Source organism: Phacochoerus africanus, chromosome 12, assembly GCF_016906955.1.
Source record: "Phacochoerus africanus isolate WHEZ1 chromosome 12, ROS_Pafr_v1, whole genome shotgun sequence".
NCBI lineage: Eukaryota > Metazoa > Chordata > Mammalia > Artiodactyla > Suidae > Phacochoerus > Phacochoerus africanus.
This window is the reverse complement of record NC_062555.1, coordinates 25,584,978-25,598,769: the sequence shown is the minus strand read 5'-3', so window position 1 is coordinate 25,598,769 and position 13,792 is coordinate 25,584,978. Positions and strand designations below refer to the sequence as shown.

General features: G+C 41.5%; 1 protein-coding gene across 5 annotated transcripts in view; it reads left to right on the top strand.

Annotated features, from left to right (window-relative positions):
• The first annotated feature begins 224 nt into the window (after positions 1 to 224).
• The window catches only part of ZBTB41 (zinc finger and BTB domain containing 41), a 45,275-nt gene continuing 31,707 nt past the window's right edge, over positions 225 to 13,792 (top strand). For 4 of the 5 annotated variants that reach the window (XR_007131171.1, XM_047754722.1, XM_047754720.1 and 1 more), the window contains exons 1-4: positions 417 to 558; positions 971 to 2,207; positions 12,113 to 12,320; positions 13,323 to 13,392. Coding sequence is in view for 4 of the 5 variants with exons in the window: in XM_047754722.1 (XP_047610678.1) it covers positions 1,088 to 2,207; positions 12,113 to 12,320; positions 13,323 to 13,392 (1,398 nt within the window). In the remaining variant the exon portion in view is untranslated. Of the gene's footprint in view, positions 354 to 416; positions 559 to 970; positions 2,208 to 12,112; positions 12,321 to 13,322; positions 13,393 to 13,792 lie in introns of those variants that run through there. The other variant, XM_047754721.1, reaches the window with a different exon arrangement.

The window sequence follows — 13,792 nt, the reverse complement described above, 5'->3', positions numbered from 1 at the left end:
CCCAGCACCACTTCCTGCACCACCCCGACCACCGCGAAAACCCGGACTAACAGCCTCCCGGCGCTGCCGGGGTCGCCCCGGGGCAAGGGGGGGCCGGGGACCCACAGAGCATGCGCGAGGAGGGGGGCGCGCACATGCGCATTGGCCGGCGCAGGGCCGTTCGGTGCTGTCCTGGCGGCCGCGAGGCTGCGCGCGCGGTTGACGTGTTCGGTGGCTGCTGCGGCGGCGGCGGGGCTGGGAGGGGAAGGGCGGGCGGGGCGGGGGGCTGAACCCGGAAGTGGGTCGGCGCCGGGGCGAGCGCGCCCGGAGTGGAGCTCGGCGGCCGGGATCCAGCGGGGAGCCCTCGGTTCCCGGTAATGGATGAGCGGCGTGTCCGCGCGGGGAGCGGGTGGGCAGGGCGGCAGGTCACCCGCGGCCGGCGCGGTCTCCGCCCAGAGGGGCCTGCGGAGGCTCTGCTCCGGCGGCCGTCCCCCTGGGTGACCCGTCTCTCTCCGCGTCCCTCCCGGGGCCGTCCCACCAGGCGCCTCCGGCCTTTGGACGCACGCCGTCCGGGAGGAGGTACGCCTTGCTGCCCGGGGGAAGCGTGTTTCTGGGGGAGGTGGATTCCGCCGCCGCGACGGCCTTATTGTCACCGTCCCGGCGCCTCTGCATCGCGAAGGTTGCCCGCTCCACCTGCGCCCTCGGCGGTCTCGGGGAGCCTCCCCCTTTGCTCTCTTTCCCCCTGGCCGTGTTCGCGAATCGGGCCTGCAAGGTGTGTTCTGCTGCCTTTAAAATTATTCTTTTGTTGGCTGTCTTTTCCATTCGGCCCTCCTTGTTCTCCGCCCTAAAATCTTAGCCACGAATGAAGTGGCAGCGGTGACTTTATCATCGTCGAGTTATCAGTTAGGACGGATTTGTTGACAGTGCCGCGAATGATGTAGGATCGCTTGGCCATGGAGTTATTTTAACGTGGTTCTTACTCTTTTCGCAGACCATGCACCCCTCGGGCACGCCCCTCCAGAAGCCGTTATCTAAGACAATCTAGTTTTCCTTTGTAAATCTCTCAAGACACTTATGAAGTTTCTTGTTCTGAAATTGCTGTACTGCAATGAAGAAAAGGAGAAAGGTTACTTCACATCTTGAGAAGATCCATCTAGGCTATCATAAAGATTCTTCAGATGGAAATGTGGCAGCGGAGTGTGAGCAAATAACCTGTACTCATTCCACAGAAAGACCAGCTCCTGACGCTCTTCGCTGTTATCAGGAACTTCCTCCCTCTCCGGATCAGAGAACACTTTTGAGTTCTTTGCAGTACAATAAGAATTTGCTGAAGTATTTAAATGACGATAGGCAGAAGCAGCCGTCTTTCTGTGACTTGCTTATCATAGTAGAAGGAAAAGAATTTAGTGCCCATAAAGTTGTTGTTGCTGTTGGCAGTAGTTATTTTCATGCGTGTTTGAGCAAAAATCCAAGCGCTGATGTTGTCACCCTGGATCATGTAACACACTCAGTTTTTCAGCATTTGCTTGAATTTCTTTACACATCAGAATTTTTTGTGTACAAATATGAAATCCCTCTTGTTTTAGAGGCTGCAAAATTTCTGGATATTATAGATGCAGTTAAGCTGCTGAATAATGAAAATGTTGCCACTTTTCAGTCTGAGCTAACTGAAAAGTCATCACCGGAAGAAACACTCAGTGAATTAACTGGAAGACTATCAAATAATCATCAGTGTAAATTCTGTAGTAGACATTTTTGTTACAAGAAGTCTTTAGAGAATCATTTGGCGAAAACCCATAGGTCCCTTTTATTAGGGAAAAAACATGGGTTAAAAATGCTGGAAAGAGGTTTTTCTGCAAGAAGACCAAAACGGAATCGGAAGTGCCCTGTTAAGTTTGACGACACCAGTGATGATGAACAGGAAAGTGGTGATGGGTCCGACAATTTGAATCAAGACCATTTTGATAAGGAAAAGTCAGATAGAAATGATTCTGAGGATCCTGGAAGTGAATATAATGCTGAAGAAGATGAGCTAGAAGAGGAGATGTCAGATGAATACTCTGACATTGAAGAACAGAGTGAAAAAGATCAGAATGATGCCGAAGAGGAGCCTGAAGCTGGTGATTCTGTAGGGAGCATTCATGAGGGGTTAACCCCTGTAGTCATTCAGAACAGTAACAAAAAAATTTTGCAGTGCCCCAAATGTGATAAGACATTTGACCGCATAGGTAAGAAAAAGCTTGTTTCCTCTCTCTAATAACTGACTTTTCGTGGATATTTTAAAGGTGATAAAAAACGAAACTTCAAAAGTAACTTTTAAAAAGAAAACTTAAACGGGCAGGGTATTTGATTTTTGATATGTATATTATCCTGCTATTTTATATTTGTGACTCAGGAACTAAGTGTTTTTATTCCCCTTTATTTTGTCTTCCTCCTGGCCTGGTAGTAGGTGACAGATCATTAGTTCATGTACTTAGTATGAAAAATTCCAGAGTATCAGTAATGACTTACGTAGAGCTTTGATTTATATGTTAATTTAATTTCATAGGTAAATGCCATTTTTGAGTCATTATGGAAAACTGAATTAGGTTATATTAGATATAATTTGATAATTGGTATACTGCTTCCGCTTGAGCATGGTAATATGTGAGCCATAGATAGAGATACTTTTCCAGTGTCCAGTACTGTTTAGATTTGGGACAGTTCCGATTAGTATAATACATAGTTAGGGGTAAAACTAGGAGTTCCCGTCATGGCTCAGCGGAAACTAATCTGACTAGTATCCATGAGGATGCAGGTTCGATCCCTGCCCTCTCTCAATGGGTTAAGGATCCGGCATTGCTGTGAGCTGTGGCGTAGGTCCCAGACGCTGCTTGAATCCCACATTGCTGTGGCTGTTGCATAGGCCTTCGGCTACAGCTTGGGTTCAACCTCTAGCCTGGGAACCTCCAAATGCCACAGATGCAGCCCTAAAAAGAAAAAAAAAAAAGAAATGGATCGTACAGACTGTGGCATAGCAGTGTAACCTCTTTTTGTGTTTCATTATGCCTTCAAATATTTTTCTCTAAGTCAGAATACTTTGAACAATCCAAGTTAATTATTTCTTACTGTCTTAACTGTGTTTGAGACTCTGTACCAACAAATAAAATACCTTTTTGAGTTAATCAGTCAGTTGGAAGGACGTGCTTATGCAGGCAGCTCGTTAAAGTCAGGCTGGGTAAATGCTCCTGTAGAGCTCAGCACATGCCCTGTGAGGGTTATAGGGAAGAGAACAACATTTTAGGGTTGAGATGCCTGGGAACACTTCATCTTTCCAATTGATCCCGCTTTTCAGACTTTGTATTCTTAGCACATGCTTCCTGTATTATGCCTAAATTTGACCTAATTTGACTGGAGATGTGTGAGCAGAGGTCAGTTCGCAGGTGGCATTGTAGGCCCAGCACGTCGATGTCACAGTGTCCTATTTAGCACTAGGCCTGTGAGATGCATTGTGAGCAAGGGGTCCTGTGTTCAGATAAGATAGAGAAAACTGCCCCAAATCTGTATTAACACTGTCAAATTCTCTAGTAAAGAAACCTGCTAATGTTACTTAATCTGGCATTTCCTCAGATAATTTTACCACAAGACATTTTTGGGGTTCTCCCTTTCATGTCCCAGGAAAGTAGAGTTCTTTGCACATGATTTGGGGAACTACTGCTCAAGATTAAGGTCCTAATGTATTAAAAGCAAGGTGTTTTGCAGCTTTTATAAGCAGAGTCAGCTCAGATAAATGTGGGCATCAATAGATCACACTGTAGGCTTATTTCCAGCCTCCTTTCTGAATGTATTTTGCTGTTATACCCCCTTATCCAGCTTAACTTTGTTGAGGCTGCTGATTTTTCCCCAGCAGAGAGGGCAAGCCAGTAAGGGACTGAGATTGTGATCTTATCAAACTAGTTTAAGAGTCTGAGCTGTAATGAAGTCTTGACTGTCTGCCTTTTTGCATCAGGTCTTTCATGAATTCCTTAACCTGTGTGTACTTTTGTTTCCTCACAGATAGAGTAAGATGAGTCTAATAGTACCTTCTCACCGAGGTTATTATGAGGATTAAATGGCAATCCTTGTGAATCACTTAAAATATCGATGAAATTTAGACGGTGTGCAGGGAATGCTAGCTGCTCTTCTAAGTCATTAATAATACAGTTTTTGACTGTCCCTGCTATGCCAAACAGTCAACAAATGTGATATATTCTCTGTCCTCAGGACTCTTAGAAATTAATGAGTATCTGCTAAAACACAATTATGTTACAATAAAGATAATCTTATCAGGACAAGGACAGAGGATTAGAGCAACCAGGAAGGAGTTCCTGAGGCAGGTAGCATCCGAGCTCAGACCTAAAGAATAGGGTGGAATTTACAAGGCAAAAGGACCTACGCGTGCAGAGACACTGAGGTAGTTGTGTTCTGGAAACTGCTAAGGGCAGGGTGATTTCAAGGTGAGCAGGGAGGCCTAATAGAAGTGACAAGAGATGAGGACTGGCAGATAAGCAGAGGTCAAGTTCTGAGTGGTTTCTGTGCAGCACAGAGGACTTTAGACTTGATCCAGTCACCAATAGAAACACGAGAAAAACTTTGACAAAGGAAATGACAGCCAGCTGTAGGGGTTTAGAAAGATGCTGGCTTCAGTGCAGAGAAGGAAGTTGGAAAGGACCAGAGGGCTGTTGCAGGCTTGGGCTGGGCAGATGAGCAGCCTTGGGAACGGGGTGTGGGCCGAGGGTAGCTCAGAGTTGCACTGAACGTAGACTGCAGTGGACCAGCCATGGGTGGAAGCAAAGGACTGTGCAGATGGAGGAAGACTTGTGTTTCCTGAACGTCCTCCTTCATCGCCTCTCCGAAGTCCTGTTTCTTCTTCAAGTAAAACCATTCAAGGGCTGCTTTCTAATAACCCTCATATCACCCACACTCCTTTTTACGGCTTTTTAAATGTCCACCCAGACTTTTGATTGTTAACTCATTTATCTTATTAGATTGTGTGCTTGAAGGTTTTGTGTCTATCTTTTTTTTTTTTTTTTTTTGTCTTTTTAGGGCCGCACCCGCAGCACATGGAGGTTCCCAGGCTAGGGGTCTAATCGGACCTGTAGCCGCCGGCCTACACCACAGCCACAGCAATGCCAGATCCAAGCCGTGTCTGCGACCTACACCACAGCTCATGGCAACACCGGATCCTTAACCCACTGAGTGAGGCTAGGGATCAAACGCACAACCTCATAGTTCCTAGTTGGGTTCGTTTCTGCTGTGCCACGACAGGAACTCCCTGTCTTACTTTTGGTTAGTATCCTTTGTAATAGTCCAGATCATTTCAGATAATACATTTTCACTAAGCTCTTGTTTAGTTGAACTAAGATGAAGGGTTGACCTCTGACTTTGGACATGTAAGAAGCTTTGCACCTGCTGTCCTAGAGTGGGTGTATGAGGAGAAATCATAAGCCTGAGACCTTCTGCAGGAACCATTACCTCCACAATATGTAGTTTATTCATTTGATTCCATTGCTTTGGATCTTTTATCTTTTTTGGTGTATTTAATGGTTGCTCAGAGTGAGACTCTCGATCCAGTTACATTTTTCCTTAGGCTGCCAGCTTTCCTCCTCGCAGCCTATTTGCATGCAAACCAGAGTCCTCTGACCTTTCCAACCCTTAATACCAGAAACCTAGTGGGTGAAAAGGCAAAAATAGGGAGAAGGTGACAGATGGGGTGAGAGACAAAATTTGGATAATTTATCTTTTTTGTCATTTCTGCTGGGAACTAAAATCTTTCCTCGGATTCATCTCTTCTAGAGCTAGAAAATGTTTTGTAGCTTTTTTCAAAGATCTGACTCCCTAGACCATCCTGACAGATTCCGCTCTGTTCTGAATAGGGAAGAGTTACAACAGTGGCTTAATTCTCTACTTTCCAGTGAGATGTTTTAGTTAAGTATTCCTTAGCGTGTGCCAAATGCATCAATGCAAGATATAGTTTTAAGATTTAGCATATGAGATAAGTAATGAGCTATGTGGCGATGTTTCTCTTTGTAAAACGTCCATATGAAATCTGATAATCATTTCCCATGACCCATATGGAATGAGCCACGTGGTCAAGTTTTATCCTGGGAAAATTTTGGGTCTCCTGATTTGGGACACAACTTATACCAGGATTCAGTCAGAAAAATGTTGTGGATGAAATTTTGTGTTTCCTGTTGGTGACCAAGAATGGTTGAGCATAGATTAGTATTCTCAGAGGGAATACTGTGTTTTTCTGATTAATGCTTTGCTGTCTTTCAAGTGAATATTTGAATTGCACAATATACATGATTATTGAATTAACACTGCCCCATAAAAAAAAAAAGAAATATATGTTGACTATGTTAATGCTGAGAACACTCCTCCCTTCCCTACCAGTTGATTTAAGCATGGGATTTCTTTAGAGGTTTACCTGACTTTCCCTGAGAAGTTGTGTCTCTGCCGTGGTGTTCAGAAATTCAAATCTATGCAGATAACTGGCTCAACAGTGCCTCTGTGCATAAAATTTGAATTAATAAAATAAGAATTTTTTTTTTACTTTAGAGATTCTAAGTGTCATAATGAATTATTTAAATTTATGTATTTTCACTTGTCTCTTTGGACTTTGTGCACTGTATTTCAGATGATTTTTTTGAATTTTGGCTAGTTCAATTTAGGTTTCCAGACGCTTGGGGTTAAATCTTGCTAAGTTCAGTGGTCTGTAGAAAAATGGAAGTTTAATAGTTAAAAGTGGTTTTGATTTTTAATTTAGCTGCCATTTGATGGCTTTAATAGTCAGCTACATGTTAATATTTATTTCCAAACAAGCAAAAACTTCTGGACTCTAAATAAAGGGAAAATTCTACTAATTGTTAATTTAGCAATTTTCCAGCAAAGGCATCTTGATAGAAAATAAAAGGTTTGGTGAAAATTTTTTTTATAATTTAAGATTTTTATTGAGTTGCTCTTCTTGTTCACTTGAGTATAAAAATCAGGAGACCTGAGCATTAAGGGGTTGGTAAGTTAGCTTTCAGCCCTGAGTCTCTGTGCTAAGCATGGAAAGTTAGTCCCCAGGTAAGAGTGGTCCTGTTCCAGAAATGACTTGCAGGTCATTTACGTCTATGACCGTATACTCTTGATTTATTTTTTCGTAAAACCACAAGTATGAATCATTTACATAATTTAAAAAGCAAGTTTATGAAAAATTGTGAAATATGAAAACTTTCACAAGCAAGGAAAAAAAATTTTTTTTTAATTCCATGCAATGACCCCTATCTTTGCCAAATTACAGTTGTGGGCTGTGTGTACAAATTGGTAATGTTTGGATTCTGTATCTTTTCTCACATCCGGTGGATGTGTAACACATGTTAAGGAATCCAGTACAAGCATGCCATGTTATACTAACAAAGAAAGATTAAAATCAACTCAGAAAACATTTCCCCAAAGAAATTAAAACAGTGATGGTCTGGTTATACTCTGTAAAAAGTAACACCAATCAGTGCTTTTCCAACTTTTTTTTTAGGATAGTTTAAGGTCAAAAATACATGTATTATTATGAAACATACATACTTATAAATGTGTGTTCATACATACATTGAAGCAAAATAATTGCACGAATCTGGTGTGAATGGACTCTGATATTTCCTGCTCTGTCTTCCTAATAATCACAACACAAAGAATTGATTTTATGAACACGAATGACTTGTAGTTTGTAAAACATTGATCTAAGCCATGACGTCGCTCAGCCCTTGTTTTTGGAGATCCTGCTCATCTGTGTTGTCTGTGAAAAGTCATCACAGCTTTCACCGTGGGACCTGCAAGAACGCCTCTCCCCCAGGAAAGTCCCGTGTTAGCCAGCTCTGGTCGCTTGACCACAGCAGGAAGTGGTTGTGCCAGGGTGTGTCTGCACATGGATAAATTGCAGTCACGCCCCTGCAGTGGCAGACGGAGAACTGAAGGGGTACTCGGGCTTGTTAGCCAGGGTACAAAGCCAAGTTTTGCAGTGTTTTCAGAGAGCTGAGACCCTAGTTTGATCTAACATATTAATAAACCAAGTGTGTGCATATTTATATTTGAGATACATCTATGAGGTTTGGTTTTTTTGTTTTTTCCTTTTTCTTTTTTTGGCTGCCCTTCGGCCTGTGGTGTTCCCCAGCCAAGGATCAGATCCAAGCTGCCTTTGGGGCCATGCGGGATCCTTAACCCACTGTGCTGGAGCCGGGGATCAAAGCTGTGTCCCAACACTCCCGAGACGCCACCGATCCCATTGCGCCACAGCGGGGACTCCTATTTGAGATGTGTCTGTGTGTCCTTCCGGCGACAGCACTCCTAACAATGGTGATAATAATGACTGCTACTTCCTACTGCTTACTGGGTGCTGGGGTGTTGTAAGTGTTGTGTGTATATGAACTCATTTACTTCTCAGCCCCATGAAGTGTTAATAATTCAGGGAGACAGAGTTGAAAGTACAACTTGATGAAGATCACACAGTGAGTTTGCTAGGTACCCAAACGCTAACTGAACTTGTTGACATCAGTGCATGTAAAAGATGCCTAGATCATCATGTAGGCTGACCTAGATACCTAGTGGGTTTTTATCATACTTTAGGTTTTTCTTTGCGTATGTTTGTCATCCTCCCCCACCTTAAAAAAATATACCTTGGGTTCCCCCCGACTAGGATCCACGAGAATGTGGCTTCGATCCCTGGCCTTGCTCAGTGGATTAAGGATCCTGTGTTGCCATGAGCTGTGGTGTAGGTCACAGATGAAGCTCGGATCTGGCATTGGTGTGGCTGTGGTGTAGCCCTAAAAGAGCAAAAAAGAAAAAAATACCTTGGGTTCCCTTTCCTCATTATTCTTATGTAAGTGCATTGCAGTTGATTTTTAGATGATGTACTATGTGTTTATTAAATTTAATCATATATAGGAGTTCCCGTCGTGGCACAGTGGTTAACGAATCTGACTAGGAACCATAAGGTTGCGGGCTCGGTCCCTGCCCTTGCTCAGTGGGTTAACGATCCAGCGTTGCCGTGAGCTGTGGTGTAGGTTGCAGACGCGGCTCGGATCCCGCGTTGCTGTGGCTCTGGCGTAGGCCGGTGGCTACAGCTCCGATTCGACCCCTAGCCTGGGAACCTCCATATGCCGTGGGAGCGGCCCAAGAAATAGCAACAACAACAATAACAACAACAACAACAACAAAAAAGACAAAAAAAAATTAATCATATATAGATAAATGTAATAAATTTATTTTAAGTAGATAAATAATTACTTTTTTTTTTTTTGTCTTTTTGCCATTTCTTGGGCCGCTCCCTCGGCATATGGAGGTTCCCAGGCTAGGGGTCGAAGCAGAGCTGTAGCCACAGCAACGCGGGATCCGAGCAGCATCTGCAACCTACACCACAGCTCATGACAACACCGGATCCTTAACCCACTGAGCAAGGCCAGGAATCGAACCCGCAACCTCATGGTTCCTAGTCGGATTCGTTAACCACTGAGCCACGACGGGAACTCCATATGATTATCTTTTTCCCTCAGTGGCCTGTGAATATTTTGGGTTGGGGGCTTTTTCTAACCTCCATGATATATATAGGATTTTATCTTTTTTTTTTTTTCTTTTTTAGTGTATGGCTGAAATGCTGTACCTTCATGTTAGCTTTGGCCAGAAGAAAAATGTATACATTTTTTTTTTCAGGACAAAGCCAAGCCTTTCATTGAAAATTGCTGTTCATATTAATAGAATTTTTTCTTAATTTTATTTGCCTTTCCTTGAAAGTATTTTTTTTTTTTTTCCTTTTTAGGGCCACGCCTGCGGCATCTGGAGGTTCCCAGGCTAGGGGTCCAGTCAGAGCTGCAGCTGTCAGCCTACACCACAGCCACAGCAGCGCCGGCTCCAAGCCATTTCTGCTACTTACACCATAGCTCATGGCAACACCAGATCCTTAACCCACTGAGTGAGGCCATGGATCAAACCTGAATCCTCATGGATACTAGTCGAGTTTGTTAACCGCTGAGCCATGATGGAAACTCCCCCTGAAAGTACTCTTAATTGAAATTTCTATTTTAAGCTACCAGATGTGCACATTCACAACTTTGATCACATTGATGACAAGGTAATAATAATCAGCCAACATCGATTGATAACCTTATAATAGGTTAGACACAGTTGTGTTTTATGTGTATTCATTTATTACAACATTCCTCTGAGGTAAATACTAGTATTCCATTTTTACTTTTATACGTTTTGTTATTCCATTGTTATTTTTTTATATGAGAAAGATTTGAGACTTAGAGAAAGGTTACTTGCCTAAGGTCACATAGCCTGCAATTTACGGAGTCAGGATTCTTATCCAGGTGCCTGAATCCACCTGGCCTGCCTCTACCTGTGATGCTCTTCTGCCTCTGTAATGTAGAAATTTTCATCTAAGAAGGAATATAAATCAAAATTAAGCCAAAATGTATCCTCTTATTTCATGTTTTACTGTAACTTTGCTCTTTGGACAGGGTGTGTTAAAATTTCTTTTGTTTTTAATTTTTACTTTTTTATTGAACTGCAGTTGATCTATGACTTTTTATTAGTTTCAGGTGTACTGCAAAGTTATTCAGTTATATTTTTTCAGATTCTTTTCTATTACAAGTTATTAGAAGATGTTGAATATAGTTCCGTGGTCTACACGTTAAATCTCTGTTGTTTATCTGTTTTATATCTGGTAGTGTGTATCTACTAATCCATAATCCTGATTTATCCTCCCCTCCCCTTTGGTAACTATAAGTTTGTTTTCTCTCTGTAAGCCTGTTTTTGTTTTGTAAATAAGTTTGTCTTTGTCATATTTGTCTTTCTCTGTCTGACATATTTGACCTAGTAGGATAATCTCTAGGGCCATCCATGTTGCTGCAAATGGCATTGTTTTATTTTTTTTTATGAATGAGTAGTATTCCTTTGTGTACTCATATATGTACATGTGTATATATATATATATACACATACATATATATGCTGTGGGTGTGGCCCTAAAAAAAATTTCTTGATTCTTTCTATTGGGAAAACATATAACAGAATTTAGAGATGCATTCAGAACATACAGATCTGGCGTTTGTGTGCCTCTGGGTGTCTATACATGATGCCTGTTCATTTTGTCCTTTTCTTCCTTTCCTTGATGTTGCCCATGTATGCTGGCTTTAGTAGCTTAGTATCAAGCATACACGAGGACAGTCCTCGTGTCCTAATGTCTTCTAGGTTGGAGAGGTCTTCTACAGTGAAGGCAGCAGTGAAGTCTAAATTTTGTTGAGTATTCTAGATTTGTAGTACCCTTTCCAGATTACCTTCTGTGGGAAGAGAGAAGAAAATATGTAGGATACGTAACATATTATATTTACCTTTTGCAGTATTTTTAAAAGGTCTGTCGGGGTTCCTGTTGTGGCTTAGCAGGTTGAGAACCCACCATAGCCTCTGTGAGGATGTCGGGTTCTATCCCTGGCCTTGCTCAGTGGGTTTAAGGATATGGCGTTGCCACAAGCCGCGACATAGGTCCCAGATGCAGCTCAGATCTGGCGTTGCTGTGGCTGTGGGGTAGGCTGGCAGCTGTAGCTCCAATTCAGCCCCTAGCCTGGAAACTTCCATATGTCACAGGTGTGGCCCTAAAAAGAAAGAAAAAAAAAAAAGGTCTGTCAAATATGAAAATTCCATTCAATTCATAGCCATACATAGTAAAAGTAAAATATGAAAATCCTAAATTTTAAATGATGAGTAGATCTTTCACTAAAGGTCCTTTTTACATAAAAGAAAAAAAATACATTTTACAGTTTTAAGTTCGGAGAATTCGCTAACAGCATTTTAAGAAAATTTCCCCAGACTTTCGGTTTTTAAAATGTGTAAACATGAATAATTGGTTTTTTGGAATGACCCAAGATTTTGAGAAAAGGCGTCCTTTGAGCATTAACCTCAAAGCAATAGGCTTTGAGGGTTGTCCAAGATATAAATTGAGTCTTTTTCTTTCTAGGTTGGGTTTGGGTGTGGGTGTGTCTTTTAAATATACTGTTAATCGTGAAATTTTACTCCACTGTCAACTTTCAGACACTGTGTAGTAAATGTACTGAATTTAACTTTAAATTTCTTTTTGTAGGGAAATATGAGAGCCACACGCGTGTCCACACAGGTGAGAAGCCCTTTGAGTGTGATATTTGTCACCAGCGCTATTCGACAAAGTCTAACCTAACTGTTCACAGAAAGAAGCACAGTAATGAAACAGAATTTCATAAGAAGGAGCACAAGTGCCCTTATTGTAATAAACTTCATGCAAGCAAGAAGACTTTAGCCAAGCATGTTAAGAGGCAAGTATTATCTTGCTTCCATAATATACTTTATTGTGCCTTCTCGTTTAAATACGCAGCAAGCCGGAAACACCTCTGGAGGGCTTGTCTCCAATTCTTTCACTGCTTAACATTTCCTAGACTACAGATTTCTTACGAAAAGAACAGCCAGTGTTAGTTGACGTTTTTTTACTCATGGTATTGAGATTAAGTGTTTTGATGTTGAAACAAAGACTGTAGTCTATACTGTAGAAGTTTCAGATAGAGCATTTTTGTTATCCTGGGTTTTCTGTCTTGGATTTTACAAGTATGTTTTCAACATAAACGGTTTTAGAACTCTAGGAAACGTATTCCTTATGCTCAGCTTTGTCTGTGGTGTATAAAACCTTGTGAGAGGAGTTCCCGTCGTGGCGCAGTGGTTAACGAATCCGATTAGGAACCATGAGGTTGCGGGTTCGGTCCCTGCCCTTGCTCAGTGGGTTAACGATCCAGCGTTGCCGTGAGCTGTGGTGTAGGTTGCAGACGCGGCTCGGATCCTGCGTTGCTGTGGCTCTGGCATAGGCCGGTGGCTACAGCTCCGATTCGATCCCTAGCCTGGGAACCTCCATATGCCGCGGGAGCAGCCCAAGAAATAGCAGAAAGACAAAAAAATTTAAAAAAAAAAAAAAAACTTGTGAGAGAATAGATATTTAGTATGGTATTCCATATTTAACTTTGAGAAATTAAATTTACTGAAATATAGACCAACATAAATCAAATGAGTTTGCCTTGAAGATTATCTGTGAATAGATAGGTTCTTGAATGTATTTAAAATATGACTACACTTTGACTATTTCTGTATAAGTTTAGGCACTCCCATTCATATATTAAAATGATAGTGCCTGTCTCTTTAAGAAAGGAATGTCTGTCTCTTTAAGAAAGGCATCATTGCCTGATTCTTGTATTTACTCTTAACATTATCAGCCAGAATATCGACTTAACTGATATAATCTATTCCCAATAATCTTATTTTTTTTCTTACAGATTTCATCCAGAAAATGCACAAGAATTTATTTCCATTAAGAAGACTAAGAGTGAAAGTTGGAAATGTGATGTAAGAGATTTTAATTTGTAGTTGAAAATCAAATGAAATGTAGTGTGACCTTTTGGGAAAGTAATTAGATTTTAAAGTAAAACCTAGCTTATATCACTTTTAGAATCTCTCTTTCATACAAAGTTATCCTAATATTTCTGTAAATTAAGCCTGCTATGAGTTAGTTTTTAGATGATGGACCTCAAAAATAGAAATCCTAGTTTTTATTTTTATGGTAATCACTATACCACCTTTTTATAGTTCTCTATATAAATAGTGACATTACTCTTGCCCTGAATATAAAATGTTAGAATTTTCCCTCCATTTCCGGCTCTCTGTTGCCACCTGTAAAACCACCTCAAAGCTTAGTGGCCTTAAATAACCATTTCATTGTAACTCGTCATTTTGTGGGTCAGTAACA